The 17,426-nt window shown below is 35.8% G+C and overlaps 1 protein-coding gene across 1 annotated transcript; it reads right to left on the bottom strand.

Moving 5' to 3' along the window:
* Positions 1–8,957: 8,957 nt before the first annotated feature.
* On the bottom strand, positions 8,958–17,204 carry LOC109681393 (early activation antigen CD69). Its single transcript, XM_020156145.2, has 5 exons — positions 17,040–17,204; positions 13,089–13,211; positions 11,946–12,127; positions 11,167–11,270; positions 8,958–9,968 (listed from the first exon to the last, which is right to left on the bottom strand). Exons 1-5 carry the CDS (start codon positions 17,101–17,103, stop codon positions 9,860–9,862), a joined length of 582 nt encoding a protein of 193 aa, XP_020011734.1. The 5' UTR covers positions 17,104–17,204; the 3' UTR covers positions 8,958–9,859.
* Positions 17,205–17,426: the final 222 nt, after the last annotated feature.

Below are 17,426 nucleotides of genomic sequence, written 5' to 3'. Positions count from 1 at the left end.
AGAGTGTTTGGTGGGTTTTGTTACACTGTCTTCTTACGTGTAGATGTAGCAAACTTCAGCCCTCTTTACTCCTCAACATCCTTTCCTTTCCCTCTGCCCTGTCTCCTGATGGCCTCCTAGACAGTCCCCCAGATGCAGTCATGGTCAATGATCTTAAATTTGACACTGACTTTTTAAATTTATTTTTTTTTACTATCATTTTACTGCTGCATGGGGAGTACCCTTTGACATTTACAAAAATGCTTACAATATATCTTAGCTAAATTCACCTCCTTCCTCATTCTCCTTTATCCCCCCTTCCCATTCATAGAATGGTTTCAATAAGTCTCATTTTTCCATTTTCAGGCACAAGAATATAATATTTCCACCATATTCACTTTCCTTACACTCTTTCCTTATATCCTCTCTTCTCCCAATGCCAGCAACCCCTATACAGGCCAGCGATTAGTTTCCATTAAGCGATGTAGTCATCTCCCCCAAGCGGAAAGAGTAAACTCCCTCCCTAAAAAGCCCGCATTAACAATGAACTCCCGCACACCTGCCCTGGAAAAGCAGCCAAATGGTCTTATAAAATTCCAAGCCTGTAAGAGGCGGTAGTCTGGTTTTTCTCTATCTGACCAGAGCCTGCCTCAGGTTTATCCTGAAATAAACCTGCCTCTGCTATTGAGCCAAGCCTCCCATTTCTGTCTTCTTTCCTGGACACATTTTTCCTGACATATGGTGCCAAAACCCAGGAGGGGTGTTGGAGGCAGACTCTCTTGCAACTTGGGAAGAATTCCAAGACCCTAAGAGCTCCCTGGCCTTTCTCCCCCTTCCTGAACGTCTCCCCATTCTCTCTGTCAATCTCTCTCTCTCTCTCTCTCTCTCTCTCTCTCTCTCCTTTTCTCTTTCTCCCTCTTTCCCTCTCCCCTCTCTCCCTCTCTGTTTCCTCTCTTTGTCTCTAAAAGCTTTGCTCCAGCTTGGAGGGTCATTCTCAGCTTTCCTCCTGGCATCCAACACCAGAGCATCCTCCTAAAGAACCAGAACTCAATCCTAAAGGTGTGAGTGCCTTCATATCTGTCCTCCCTGTGGTACCCAGGTAGAATGTACTGGCATCTCACCCAGGGCAGGTTGCCTTGAGACCAAGGTCAGAACACTGGGGATGCCCATTCTCCTTTGGTCCTCCTGTCCTCTATGGGAGAGGGCTCTCTGTCCTCTGTCTTGGGGATTGGGGACACCTGATCTCCTGACAGACACCTTGGCTCAAAGCTTCCACATTCTCTCACCCCATTATAGGTTCTCAATTGTCTAAAATCCAAAAGACTCATTTTGCTTTGCAACACTGTTTGGCCTCAATATAAATTAGACAAATGACGCACAATGGCCAGAAAATGGCATTTTCAATTTCCAAATTCTTCACGATTTAAATAATTTCATAACCAGAAATGGCTAATGACATGAGATACCCTACATCCAAGCTTTCTTTTACTTTCACTCCTGTCCTTCCCTCTGCCAATCCTGCTCTCTCACCCCAATTTTTCTCCTTAATGAGCACCTTCCATTAAAAACCTCTTCCTCTGACTTTCACCAGCTCTGTGTCATCCTTTCCTATTCCCTCATCTCACAAGGTATGAAGTGTTTAACTTGAAACTCTTCTCTGCAATCTGTCTCAGTCATGAAAGAGGTTTCTTTTACTCTTTCTAATCCACAGCCTGCTTCTGTTTCCTCTCCTGGACTGGTCATCCAAGTGAGGACAACAGAGACAGAAATGGACAGGGAGAAAGGGAAAGCAAAGTCCTGCTCCAGTCACATTGTCAGTTCTCTCAGCCTCCTGTGTGACTCACACAGTCCCAGGACCACAAACAAGCAATTGAACATCTAAAATGTATGTGACTGATGTTTGGACCTGCTTTTCTGTCTTGACCTCTTGGTCTTGCACCTAAAACTTAGCCTCTAAGTCTCCCTAAACACTCTACTAACAGTTTTCTCCTGTAAGTCTTGCTTTTGAGATGGGCCATTTTCCCATTACAGATATGTCAAGACCAGGGCAGGGAATAGGCCATATCCCCTGGGCTGGTAGTTCGCTCTCCTGGCCAAGGCACCATGAGGTCTGTATTATGGATCCAAACCATCAGCCTCACATGCGCACGGGCTGAGAGATCAAAGACAGAATTCTGATTCTCTGTCTAAAATTTTATTTCCTACAAATGCCCCATATATTTAAAATTAAAATCTTAGTTCTCCAGGTTATGGCATAACCTGAGTTCTGCTATGGATTCAATAAGGCATTTGGATTCTTTTTATTAGGCCCCCTTGCCTAAAATTAAGTCTTGAAGAGATAATTCATTCTACCTTTTCCATGCTTATTATGATGGCCAGATAGCACCAGTTTCAATGGAGACATAATCCTTTTTACCACAACAGTTTGCCCCTTTCCCAGCCTGTCATACAAATTCTAATTTAAAAATCAATTCTTAGTATAATACAAGAGTTTGGACTTTTGCATCCCATATCCTTTCTGGATAAGGATATGGGATGCCAACCCTACACCAAAGAATTGTGTCCCTAAATTTACTTAAAGGTTTGGCTAATAATAAAGCTACTGTAGTCCAAGGTAAACTATTATTAGAAATTATTAAAAACGCCCTCGAGGTAAATCTAAAGCCTTTAAGACTTAAGAGTGCACATGGAATTAATGCAATTGTTTCGTGTGTCATTGTGTGAATTCTGTGTATGTCTATTGTACAATTGACTTATTAGAGACAAATCTGATAGCTATGACAACAGTCTTATTGGAGATTGAGACTGACTCAAAACACTTTCCTAGAATTGACTCTTGCTTTAGCTATCAAGCTGCCCAAAATGAATCTTAAAAGAACAGAATGGGACATCTCAATCTGCTCCTAAATATTAAAAAAAACCAAAAAACTGATCAACATACTTGTGGCCACTTAGTTCATTTTTACATGTTCTTGAGCTCTTAAATCTTTATGTGCTTAAATTGACATTTATGGAATGCCTAATTTACAACCTTTTTTGCACATGTGTGTGTTTGAACATCTTTATAATGATTCTTATTATGGAGTTAATGTAAACAAATGAAAGGTTTCTGTTCTTTTGTCTCCCCCACCTCCCCTGCTCTTACTTTTAAGAAAAACCTGTTTTTCAAAGTTTTATGTCAGTTAGGTCTAACTAAAATACAGGGATTTTATGGACAGTAACCTTTATCTGTTTCATTTTGTCGTCAGTGTAATTTACATTCAATGCTTTTATAATTAGATCTGTTAACAAATGTGTCTTTATAAGTTACTTATTGTATAGACAAACAGTTTAAGGTTGCCTTTTTTCAGGGTCTCCTGAAAGATTTTCTAGGGTCAGGTTGAACTACAACCTGAATCTCTATGTGGATAACAACAAATCAATCTTAGTATATTGTTCTGCTCTGAGTAACATCAGTAAGAAACTGTTGTAACATAAGAATTTATCAAAATAATTACTCATGCTATCTGTTGATCTTGTCAAGCCTTTAAATACTTAAAAAAAAAACACAACTAAGCCTTAATTAAATCAGAGTGCGTTTAAGTGCTTGCTCATGTAAAGTTCTCTTAAATGACCACCTTCTAACAGTGTTCTGTGTCTAGACTGTATCTAAATATAGTACAAACATTGACAAAGTTAAAAGTGTTTACATTTAAACCTCTGGTATGTAAAATGATTAATGAAACTTTTGTCAGTTGTGCTGTTTGTAATCAGTAACATTCAGAAAAATCCTGCCATTTGTGCAATCCTGCTATTTAAAACCTGGCCTACATTTGTTTTAGCCAAATAAGTGTTACTATATATATATGAAATGTACTTGTACATTAGGAAATGAAGCTATTTGGGATCACTAGCACTGTCCTCCTAACTTGTAAGGAATCTAAAGTTTTGATGAGCCAAAAATCTAAATTTTAGTCCAATCGGGAAGTAGTGAAGAGGTCTGGTAGAGATGAATCAATTCCGGTTGTAATACACTTGTGCATGGAAGCAATGCTAGGAATCTCTCTGTATAGCTGTCCTTATCACAATTAGCAAAAACGCTACAGCTTTCTTATTATTGCTTATGTCTACTCTTCAACAAAATTGGAGAAAAAGGCAGAACAGGTTCTGCCTGGAAGAGAGGGGTGTGCGGGAGAGAGGGAGGGAGCCAGGGGAGGAGGGAGAAATGGCCCAAGCAATGCATGCACATATGAATAAATGAATAAAGAAAAAAATAAATTTTAGTCCAAGAAAAAAGTTACTTAATATGTATATATGACATCTGTGTAGCTATGATGCTAATTGTTGCTTCTTCCTTTATATATTAAAATGTACTTATGTTCCTCAAATATATAAGCCTTTTAAAATAATACAAAGCTTAGCTGTTCTCCAAATTAAAACTTTTAATGATATTAAACTTTTGTAGGTTTGAGTCCATGTGTTCCTAATTGTAACAAGAAGCACTTAGTGTTGCTTCTTTAATTATGTCAGTCAAAATGTTGTCTATTTTAAGCATAGTTATTCTAAATCTTGTCATTCTCAGTCTGGGTCCTTCTCTGGAGCGTTTGTAATCAAAGCCCCCAAAATGACTCTAACATGTACCTTTTTTCAGTTGAGTTAGCCTTTTAGATATTTGCTTTTGGTGGCTTTTGTATTTTCCTTGTAAAAACCTTTAACTGTTGTCTGTTGACATTCTGCAACATTTTTAAGTCATCAGGAATTCATCCATAGTCCACATAGAACTAAAAATGGATGCTGGGTAAGCCTGCTTTTTCTAAACCTCTTTTATTGCTTATAATTTGGCGAAATATGTCTTAATTGGCACTGATTCCTACCTGACCCTCCCGATGCTTCTCCTCCAATGTGGAAAAGATCTGGGAAAAGCTATTCCTATAACAAAGGAGTTTCATTAACCTGCTTGTCATTAGACAAGCAGGAAAATCTGTCACAATCCAGATGGAGTCACCTGTGCCAGACCTCATAAAAGTTATAAAAGCCAAGAGTTTTAAAGAAGTGATCTTACACAGAGCTACTAGACATCCAAGTCCTTGCAGGCATCTCTGACCAAAGGCAGATTTATATTTTTGGCCAAAGCCTTCTATTTAAGTAAAGACAAATTATATTTGCTGGCTCCAAACTTACCTTTTTTTAGTAGTCCATGCTCATAGAGTTATTTTCCCCTACTCTAATTGGGACTATTCTGACTTTTGCTTTACCTCTATTTTACTTTTTAAAGGTGTTTCTAATTTTAGACTTAAATAACTAGTACTTTTGGCCAGTCTTAACCCCCTTCCTGTTCGTAGTCACTGGCCTGTTCTTTCTTCTTGCTTTATTAATCTCTTCCAAAGATTCCTTATGACAGGATCATTGCCATCTCTCCTGACTCATCCCAGGAACAAGTTCAAGCTGTTTTGCTCCTACAACTGCTATGCTCTGGGACTAGACTGACCCACTCAGCAAGAAGTGGCAACGGGAACACTGTCACTCCTCTCCTATTTAACCATAGAGTCAGTAATGTTGGAGCAAGAGTATGTTTATCTAAACACCAGGCAGCCACCTAATGGCTCACCAGCTGGCCCACCCTAGTCTGCTATTTCTTACATCACCTTACATTGCCTTCTATTTCCCCACAGTAACTTCCTGTAGTAATTTTTCTTTTCTCTGAAGTGACACAGCCACATGATGCAGTCAATTGCCCCCGAGCCAAAAGAGTCAATCCCCTTCTTAACAAGCCTGCATTAACAATGAACTCCCACATACCTGCCCCAGAAAAACAGCCCCTATAACCCTATAAAATCCCAAGCCTATAAGAGGCAGTACTCTGGTTTTTCTTTCTGACCAGAGTCCTCCTCAGGTTTATCCCAAAATAAACCTGCCTCTACTGTTGAACCAAGCCTCCCATTTCTGTCTTCTTTTCCAGAAACAGTTTTCCCAACATACCTTCCTGTCCACAGGAGACGTTCTTAAAGCAAACTCCATTTTAATGTTTGTTAATGGGATTATTTCCATTTACTTAAAAACATGTTTTTCTTTTTAAATTTTTATTAGAATATATTCATTGTTCAGGGTGGATTCATTGTGACAATTCTGAATAGGTATATTGGTAGATCACCTCCACCATCTTTCCCCTTTTCCTCCCTGTTCCTGCCCACTTAAAGCAATTGCAAGAAGTTTCATTGTTCTACTTCTTATATGCATATGAAGTCCATCAACCATATTCCCTCACCTTAATTTTCTTCATTCCCCTCCCTCTCCCACCAGTATCCCTGCACACACACACTGTGCCCATTTTACAGTCCTGTCTTTCATTTTTAATTCCAAAGTCAATGTTCACTAGGGGTTTCTTGATGTATCCCCACTGTGAGTCTACTTTACTTTGCTCGGTTCAACTCCCTCCATTTCTCTCCCTTATCCCTTCCCTTCCACTTCCCATTATTTAGCAGCTTTCACTGCATAGCCTTATATCTTCTACCTTCACAAATGTTGTGTATTTCGATATGCTGATGCTCTATTCTCTTTTCCTTTATCTCTGCCCCTGAGTTCCATAGAGTAGTTCCACTATTAAAAACATGTTCTACATCTGAGTTTGTATATGATCATGTTTGCTTTTGTGTATACGTTTATCATTTGGATCTATCTTCCCAGTATGAGAGAAAACATGCTGTCTTTGTCTTTCTGAACTGGCTTACTTCATTTAATGTGATGTCCTTCAATTGCATCCAAGAAATATTTTTCTTAAGAACAAAATTATGTCATAGAAAAAATTTGAAATTATAAAGAAATATAGAAAATAAATATTCCCTATATTTCTAACACTCAGGGAAAACCACTGTGTTTACTTTAGTAGTCTTTCTCTTTCTCAGCAAATAGAAGCATAAAATATTTTTTACATATTTAATATTAAATATGTTTTGCACCTTAAAGATTATTCCTTTTAAGTCCTTTCCCCTTACCCCAAAGTAGCCACTTCAAAGGAAACATATGGATCATTTTACAGTTTTTGGTAAGCATTATCAAACTGCTTCCAAAGGTTAAACTAAACCAATCCACACTATTGCTAGTAATCTTTCTGGTTATGTTTTCCAATATTTTCCTGTAGGAATCTATTTGAATTTAACTTCAGTTGTATATTCATGTTGGAAATCTAATCAAAATTATGAAATTTGAGAACAAGGTCATAAAGGATTATTTCATCATTAATATTGTAAATATTTTGAATTATTCAATTCTTACTGGAGCATCTAATATTTCAATGGTCCTTAAAATAATATCTTTTAAAGAATAATGTTACTGCAGAGGGTAAAGGAAAGTAAATATGGTTGATACATTTTCTATACAAGTATGAATACAGAACATTAAAACCTGTTGAAGTCATTTTAAAAAGAGGGAGGGGGAGATTAATGGAGAGGATGAACTAAACCATGATACATTGTACACATATGCAAATGTCATAATGAAATCCCCTATACAACTATTATATACAATAAAAACTTTAAAAAAATGTCATTGTACCTCTACAATTGTGTGAAATAAGCAAGTAAAACATTCCCCTTTTTGGTGGATGATACTGAAATTGTACTAGAAAATCAACATAAAACACAGCAAACTGATAGATATTTCAGCACGTATTACTGTAATTATCTAAGATGAGCATAGCTTACAGACACATTTTGAAAACTAGCCAAAAGTTTGGCTACAGGAAAAAATAGAGTTCTATACATGTAATAAGCTTCCATACTACCCACATTTCCTCTATCATTATCTTTATGATATCACATCATAATTACTTACTTTATTTTATTATTGTACAAGTAGATTCTGAATTCAACAAGGGCGAGTTTCATTCTAAATTGGCTCATCCTTTAACTCTAAATCCACCACAGTAGTAGGCAATTACAATAGCTTGTTTAATGAATTTTTAAAAGGTTCCTCAAAAATATGTGTGTTATGTAGAAACTGACATGCTATGAATAAATGTTGCCTTATGCCAATATTAAGTGTGTTCTGACATAGTGTTTACATTTATAAACACCATTTTAATATTTAATTTATCTACTGTGTTTACTGTGAACCAGGCACCGTGTTAGGTCATTTTTATGTACTGACTTAATTTCTAGTTAGTTTTAACTCAATTTCTAATTAATTCTAAAATAGTTAGCCAGTAGGTGGCAGAAATGAAGCTGAGGTTATCTGGCTCTGGCTCTTACCAGCTACCCTCTCCACTTACACAGAACACAAATCACAAGGCATTGTGTTCCAGCATGGAAGGAGTAAGTTGCTGTTATTAATGATACAATATCCAGGTTAGGAGGCTACCGGTCTCATTTTACAGCAGTGAGAACGGAGTAGCCTAAAGGTTAAGAAACACATGTGTTATTTTTCATTAGGAGCTAATTTTAACCCACATTTCTTTTGTATATGCCCTGGTGGTGACAACAGTTTAAAGATACCAAAGATATTATACATGTCCAATATTCAGGAAAGGAGACTACTGCCCGGTAAACTTATAAAACACTTTTGAAAGTAATCAGAAATTTTCCTGGTTGAGCAAGACTGTGAAGCTTATGTAGTACCTCATTTCTACTTAGTGTATTATTTTATGTAAATAATTATAAAGTATATAAGTTTCACTATACAAAGGATTTCTTTTTAAAGTCCCAGTATTCTGTTTTCTGATTTTTTCTTTCTTTTGGTGATACTGGGGTTTGAACTCAAGGCCTTGCACTTACTAGACAAGTGATTAACCACTTGAGGCACATCCTCAGCCCTTTTTAGCTTTAGTTTGTTTTACAGAAAGAATCTGTCATTTGTGTGTGGGGTTGTCCTCTGACCACAGTTGACCTATCTTCACTGCCCACATAGCTGGGATTGTAAGCATGTGCCACAACATCTGGTTCTGTGTTCTGCTTTCTAACATGACAAAGTTTAATGTATTTTGAATGAACACTTCTTAGAAACCATTGTGTTGGTATATTTTTATTTTTACATGTGTAAAAGCAGCTTATAATTGTACTGAATACAAAATACAAACACATATATTGCACATAGACAATACTTGACATGACATATTGCACATGACAGAACTGATAAGGAAAAGCATATGCTTAATAGCAGATGAGGCTTAATATTCCAGCATTTACAATACAAAATACTTCCTTATACAGATTTGCCACATCACATATTGCACGTTTTCAATATTTTTATCTGATTTACAAATATTCCTCTTATTCCTTGCTTTTATTTCTTCTTTGAAAACATTATATGGAAGATTTTAAAGACAGATATATAACATTGGAAAAGACCTGTCTACATTGAAGCAGAGAAAGGACAAAAATGACAAAATAACTTGTCAAATTTCTCTAAATGGAAATATTATGAAGCTTAGTTTCAAAACATTTGTCTACTTAAAATGCCTTCAGAGTTTAAGAAATCCACTTAAACTGAATATCCATGTTACTTGTCAAAATTCCCTTTATTTACATTCACTTTTGCCTACCATCATTTCATTCCTTCCACTAGTGAAAACACATGAAGGGCACTCACTGATGGTAGTGTTCAACAATAAATAACAACTCTAAGTTTAGTTGTTCTATTTCTGGATTTAAAAATTATATAAAGTGCTTCTGAAAGAGGTTATAGTCACTCTTCTTATTCTTGGACGTGATCCGTCAGTCAATGAGTTTTCATCTCGTTGCAGAAAGAGAACCCACAATGCAGATTTTCCTGGAATTTCTGTCCCACAGTCATGTTTAGAAGAGGATTTCCAAGATAACACAGAGTTTGTTTATGAACTCTTTATGGAAAATGTTAACCACAGAGCAGCATCCATTGATACAGCTTTCCTTATAAATACATGTCCTCATTATCTGGAGGGTTTGCTACAGATCCAAGGTAAATTCTTCTCACATGCTGCATTACCAACATCCATGCTGTTCAGAAATGCACACTTCTCAGACCCTGTGAGGTTGAACCTGTCAAATCACGAAGATACTTGGAATTATATTTAGTGCATCATTTCCTTTGAGAATAAACTCTGTAGTGACCTCTGCTATTTTTGTTTGGTTGTTTCCTTAGTAGGAAATATGAGACACAAATCTGCCAGTCAAATAATCAAAATCTGACCTATAGAGATAGTGGAGAAGATATGGACAGAATAGTATGTGGAGGAAGGATATAGAGCTAAGGGCATCTTGCTCCACTCATTTGGTTGGCATGTCACCAGATGGGTGATTCTTGATCCTTTTTAGTTCATAGATTCCTTCAAGAAACACTTCAGAATTGACAGGCATCTAACAGTCACACACACGTATTGAATACAGTTTTAGGGTGCCTCTGACTGACCCTTGCAGCTTCTCTGTAGGTATGAGGCCATAGGACACATCCCTTTACTAGAAATCCAAATTTTAATCTTGAAATTGAATTAGTAATTATCATGAAGCTATTAGCAGAGTGAAAAAATCAACTCTGAATTTTCACAGGGCAAAGAACAATGCCAATTTTATAAAATGTTCTTCAAAATTTAAATGTAATTGAACTATAGGTAATAACAATAATATCAGTGTCTAGTTATGGGGCAAATTTTCTTTCTCTCTTTCCTTCTTCTCTCTCTCTTCCTTTCTTTCATTTTTTTAGTGGGACTGGGGTTTGAACTCAGGGATTCACACTTGCAAAGTAGGTGCTCTACCACTTGAGTCATTCCTCCACTTAGCGAGTTTTCTTTAGGTTTGTAGAAATTCATAATTAGGCCTTGAAAATATTGTTCTTTATCACTGTGGGATGAAAATGGGGAAAGTGAAAGAGGAAATTCTTTTCCAACACCTTCCTCATCAATTATTCTTGCAGAATTTCCAAAATCTATTACTCACATTAGAGTTTGCTGGGAAAAAAAACTATTATAAGCAGTTATTAAATGAATTCTAAGTGGATGAAGAAAAAAAGACTATAATAAAGACTATATCTTTGAAGAATTCAAAAGAGTATAAGCATATAAAAGAAATTGTTAGAGCTGTGCTTATTAAGAGCTTAACCTTCATATACAACAGAGCTTTGAAGGAAGAAAAGAGGAAAAACTTAAAAAATAAAAGCAAAAGAAGGAAAGCGAAATCGTTTTCCTGAGCTCCCCTGCTCCTGGGGGGAGGTTTACTTTGGAGTAAACCCTTTGAGACTCACCAGTTATCAAATTTTTTGCCATTTGACCATTTCCATGTCTGACCAACTTCATTTTTCAGCCCAATCCAGTGTTCAGTTCCACCAGCATATCGTTTTAGAAAGACCTTAAAGCACAATGAAGATGTTATGTTAAAAACTCTAAGTAAGTATATATATAATAAACCTGTTTCTTACACATTGCTGTTTGAAGTATTACAGCTAATGATTATTTGTTAGTTCTGTATAGGATCAAATCATCTGAATTTCTGATCTTTGAAATTAAGCAATTATATCACATTTAAAAGACTAAATTGGGCTGGCCATAGTGACTCACGTCTGTAACCTATTTACTTGCTAGGTAGAGATTGAAAGGATCTCTGTTCAAAGCCAGCCCAGAAAAGGAGTTAGTGAGACCCTATCTCAATCAATAACCCAGTAATCATGTGCACCTGTCATCCCAGTCATGTGGGAAGCCATGGTAGGATTGTGGTCTGAGGCTGGCCCAGGGCAAAACCATGAGACCCTATGTGAAAAATAACAAAAGCAAGAAAGGGCTGGGGTATGACTTAAGTGGTAGAATGCTTGCCTAAAAAGCAAGAGGTCCTTAGTTCAAACCCGAACAGGAAAATAAAAAGAGTAAATTGATCTCTCATATTGAATTTAGACTGATCATACAGTTCTCTATGACTAAATTTACTACATATAAGATAGATACAAAGTTTTCACTTAGGACAGGATAGAAGGAACCACAGATTGGCTAAATAAAGTAGCAGTATTTTATGAATCATTTTTAATCTTACCATGTCTTTTTCAGAATCAATGACAGCAAGAGTAGAACCATCTTCAGAACAAGAGTGTTGGGCCTCAGTCCAATTTTTTGTTGAGCTGGAAATAAAGTAGCATTTCCTTTGGTATAAAACCCACTCATCTGAGCATGAAGAAACATGGCTGTTATAATGACCTGGACAATTGTATTGGCCAACTGTGAAAAGGAAAATGATTTATTTTAGTAATAAGAAAAATCAAATCCCTTCTAAATATAGACTTACTCCAGGGATCCTATGCTTCTTGGTTCAAGGAGGAGAATTTTGAGAAAGGTAAGAAGAAAGAGAATGCTAACATACCTAATCGTTCCATTGTTCCTAATTCTCACTAGACGGGGTATGAGTGTAAGGGGGTGTCCTTTTGATCATAATACCCCAAACTGTCAGGAAAATAGAAAAATCCTGAAATGAGCCTTTGGACTAGAAAGAATAGTATACATTGTAAGTTCCAAGTAAGGTTTTGAGTCTAAGTTCAGAGGAATAGGAATTTAAAGAAGTAGTAGTGTAACACTACATTGGGAAATGAAGAGGGAGAAATTGCTGGGTGACTAATTGAAAGTACAGAAAAATCGATGACTTGGAATGTTTCCTAAATCTTGTGAAAGACACAGATGTGTCCTAGAATATACAACAATGTATTGTCACAATATCACTGCTAACTCTCTGGGGGTTTCTAGTTATCATCATAATAATCCAGAAATTGAATTTGGTGGTTTTCAGATAAAAGAAAAAGACTAGCTTCTTTTGATTAATCTGTGGCTTAGTTACTTTTTTTCCTGCCAACAGTCAATAGAAAGTCCACATTTTTTCTAGCTAAATGTCTGTTCATTTAGAATCCAAATTTACCCCTTTCCTTCTATATGTAAAACTCTGCTCAAATGTAATTTTCTTCTACAGTAATGTATAAATAATAGATACTTTTAATACTTCCAAAATGATTTCAGTAATCCTTCAAGGAACATGTAATTAATACAGTAGAAAGTTGGCCATGTATGGTATATAAAATGATCCTGAACTAATCAGAATATCTGATTAACTATACAAAGCTAGTTGACTTTGGTTGTGTATGAATGCTTGTAGCTAGGAGGCTTTGAGAGAATTCATGAAGTTTAGACCCACCTGATAAGGCAATGGGAATTATGATTAAAATGGTGATGAAGACCACATTCAATACAGCACATGGGATGGGAACTTGAAGAGACCCTTCATGATGTGTTCCAAAATGGGAGCTGGTTGCATTATCTGAAAGGGAGAGAGCTGATGATGAATTTAGGCCAATTGTAAGATAGGACATTTGAAATTCTTTTGAAGCATTTAAATTTGTTTTAAAAAGTAATACATTTTCCCACTTCCTACACAAAGTTTAAGTTAATTTTCTCCAAATTTTGAGTGAATTTGAAAAATATATTGTTGACTAGAAATGAAAGTCTAGACATAATATCGAGACATTAATAATTGTTCCCAACAGGGTACTTTGTACTTGAACATGTAGGTAATATGCAAAACAGATGTACTTCATAGCTATGGAAGTTTTAATTATATCATTATTGTTTCAGTCACAATACAACCTTCTTTAAACACCCAATACCCTAGAAGATATACACAAGGAACATCCTAGGCACAGTCTCTTAGCATTCTTGCAGTTACTGTTTGAAAGAAGTTATATGAATGGGATAAATAAGCAAATAATATGGTAAAATATTGAATTGTGTAAAGATATAAAACTAGAATGACAAAAATAAAAACTGTAGTACTTTTTGGTGAAGTTAGTACAGATAATGGAGCAATTGGAATTTTCATACATTATTGGGAAGAGAGTGAATTGGAAAACTACTTTGGAAACTATTTGTTACAAAAATTAAATATATACCTATTGTATAATATAACCTTTTATTCCTACCCATATCTCCAAGAGAAATGAAATATGATCTCAAAATGCCTTGTACAAGAATGTTCACAGAAGCTTTATTCTTGAGGCCAAATCCTAGAAATAATCCAAACATCTACCAGCAAGAGAATGGACAAACTAATTATGTCCTATCCACACAAGGAAACTCTTGACAATGTTTTTTAAAAACTGACACATACAATCGAACAGATGAATCTCAAGAAAAAAAACTGTTCAATGAAAAATAATTCAGCCACAAAAGATTACGTGATATACACATGATTATATATGTAAAGTTAATATATATTAAGGTTGTACAATATATTTGTTTTATATATATATAGATATATATATCTATATATATGGCATTTTAAAGTAGCTACCTAAGCTATAGTGACAGAAATAAGAACAGTGTTTACATTTATGTGAGTAGGAATGGTTATTTTACTGGAATGGGACACAGTGAAACTATCTAGGATGAAAAGAATATTCAGATATTCATAGGAATTGTTATTGTACAATTGAATTAACTCATTGAACCTATGATCTTTGCATTCACCATATGTAAATTCTGTACACCTTCAACTGAAGGTGAAATGTGAATGAGCAATAACATATTTGTATAATCAAGAGAAGTTAAAATAATAAAGGAAACAAAACAATATTATAGAACAAATATTGACTGGAAGTTTGTTTGTTTACCCTTTAGAGTAAAGACAAAAGAAAATCAAAATAATCTTTATCCAATAAGAAATATGCATATGGAAGGATTTTAGAATAGGTAGAAGTGTACCTTTTAATATATAAGCTAATAACTGGAAAAGGGGAGGAAATTTTGTGATTCAGATATTGAATTTTATTTCTGCAGGGTGAACACTCAGGATTTAAAAGATTTGGCCCCACAAGAATTCCCTCATATGTTCTCAAATTCCCTATTATGATAACTTGTTATGTTCTCAAAGCAGAAAGGTGAAATGACTACTTGAAACATTATAACTGACAATGAAAAATAATCTCCAGCCAGGTAAGGTAATGCAGGCCTGTGATTCCAACATACTGGAGGCAAGCAGAAGAATAATGAGTTCAAGGCCAGTCTAGGCTATGTTAGTGTCTTCTAGGCCAGCCTCAGACATGTAGTGAGACCTTATCTCAAAATAATAACAATAAAAAACAGTACTTTGTATTTCAATGCAGGTGATTTCTGTAAAAAAGAGGACATCTATATAGGATATATCTTAAAATCTGTGTATTTTTAAAAAACATTTCTCTAAAGCTATACTTGGCAAACAGATGTTGGTTTTCTTGCTAGTAATTCACCATGTAGCTAGTGTTAACACCAATTTTTGCTTCTTCTAAGGGGTTCTTTTATCTAACATAGCTCTGTGTTCAGATTTTGCAAGAGAAGCCTTCATTGCACCCCTGTCTGATCCTATTTCCCTCATCTTCCCAAAGTAATTCTTTTTTGCACTCATAGAATTATTATCAGAAGTAACCTTTGGTAGTCAGATAGCAAGTTCAGAGATCTGTGTAGTTTCATTTCTCACTATATGAAAGTCAATCATGCTGCTTGGAACTAATGCAGTTAATAACACTGACCACTTAAGGAAGTCTACCACTTGAAAACAACTCTGGAACCTCAGAGCTAGCTCAGTTCATTGATCCACCCAGTCAGTGGGTAAACTGTGGGGATAACTCTCAGATGACATTTTATTTCCATTAGTGGGCTATTGTTAACCACATTTTGATTTATTGCCTACGCAACAAAACATTCCACTAGCAGCATGCTTTTGGGTCTTGTCCATTAAGGGAGAAGTTGAAAATAGACCCACCTATGTATTTACTGGTTGAATCATCCACAAGTGATGACCATACTACTAAAGAAACTAGAGTGGAGGCATAGACTAAACATTCAGTGGCAAATTGAAATGATCTCAGGTCGATTTATGAATGTCTGAATTAGGTCCTTCTTTCAACTCACTTGCTTATATGTTGAATAATTTTATTACTATCAATCTTTTCTTTTTAGATGCTCAGGTAGGTCATAAAGTTGTAATTTATCTGCTTACCCAGGTTGTTTAAAAATTTACAAGTCTTGTACTTTTTATCCACACCTGATTTTATCTTCTTAAACAAATAATGGGTTTGTCAATGGTAACTGATGGTATTCTACAGTAAACCAATCTAAGAGACATATGCAGAGATACAGGCAGAAAATAATCTCTCCCCTAGAGATTGTTTTGGCTCTGTTGTTTCTAACATCCCTTTATTAATGAAGTGGTTGTTGCTTACAAGTAAACTCCAGTTTCCTAAGCGCTACTGATTTATGGTACCTCATTATTCAGGGGCAAAGAGGGATAAATGAAAAATATCAAGATCAAGAAATTCTTACAGAAATAAACTAGAAAAGCAATGGAAAATTCTGGTAATAAGAAATAGAATAGATATATGGATAGCACAATTAGAAAAATTTATTTGATCACATTTTGATGAAACTCAAAATACAGGATCTAGCTCTTATAGAATTTGAAGTTATTATGAAATAAAAGGTTGAAATAGAGGGAAAGAATCCCATAAAGGTGTATAAGATGGCATTTTTAAGAATTTTCTTTGCATTCTCCTAATAAATTACCATTGGATAGTATAAATATATAGGTGCTTTTGTAACTGTGTTTTCAAAGATTGGAAACCTACACACTTCTAGTAACTGGAGAATGCTATCACGAGAGCATAGGTGAGGTACATGGAAAACAGACAAAGACACAAGGAAAGTCAGTCAAGAACACAATTATTTATTCAGAAAACAAAATTTTCTCTAAAGAGATGCAACAATTCCTGGACTATGAACATGAACAGTGGATATGGAAAAATGATAGAGTCACTGGCTTAGGGAGGGGAGTATTCTATCTAAATCTAAAAATTGAGATGATCTAAATTAATTCAAAGGAAAAGATCTTTAAAGATCATCAGCAATTAACTCTCGTAGCTTCCTCTCATCTCAGATGTCCTATGTTCTCACAGATAAAAAGAGATTTTTACGTCTTCCTCATTTCTCTTTTATGCTCCCAGGAAAGACCTTACCAGGTTCTCTAAAAGGCAGTGCCCTGTTCTCTTTCCTAACTACCATTATACATCATGTTTAGGGATGTTACCAGGACATAAGAAATCAGATAGATGTGACTTACTTTTTTGTCCTCTCTCCAGATGTGAAGAGCTATTCTCTGTTATAGAACAATCTTCAGAATTCATCCTTCTTCTCTGGATTTCCTGGTGAGCTCAGATCAAGTCACACTGTACAGTGAGCTTTTGCTGGAGCTCTTGATCAGTTGCTGAGTTTCTGAGGCATCTCTGCATTTATATTCAGCTAGGGTGTCTCCACCCCCTTCCTCTTACCCTCTACTTGCTCGGCTATGCCAGTTCTCTTTAATTTATGCTCCAGTGGCCCAGACAATTTATCGTGTGTTGTGGTGGTGAGGTGTGGGTTTTCCCTTCTGTCTGAAATGTGCTTTCTCACAAATGTAGGTAGAGCAAGAAGAGATAAATGGGATTTTCCCAGAATCAAAGACATCCTC

Source organism: Castor canadensis, chromosome 6, assembly GCF_047511655.1.
Source record: "Castor canadensis chromosome 6, mCasCan1.hap1v2, whole genome shotgun sequence".
In the NCBI taxonomy this organism is placed as follows: domain Eukaryota; kingdom Metazoa; phylum Chordata; class Mammalia; order Rodentia; family Castoridae; genus Castor; species Castor canadensis.
Note: the sequence above shows the minus strand (reverse complement) of the source record. Positions and strands in the feature narration are given on the sequence as shown.

What these genes read in the sequence shown, in the direction of transcription:
- LOC109681393 (XM_020156145.2), bottom strand. Translation starts at nt 17,103, where the DNA reads ATGAATTCTGAAGATTGTTCTATAACAGAGAATAGCTCTTCACATCTG. An exon ending in TCTGGAGAGAGGACAAAAAA is followed by an intron (nt 13,212 to 17,039) that starts GTAAGTCACATC and finishes TCTCCCTTTCAG; the next exon opens with ATAATGCAACCAGCTCCCAT. An exon ending in AATTCCCATTGCCTTATCAG is followed by an intron (nt 12,128 to 13,088) that starts GTGGGTCTAAAC and finishes TCCTTTTCACAG; the next exon opens with TTGGCCAATACAATTGTCCA.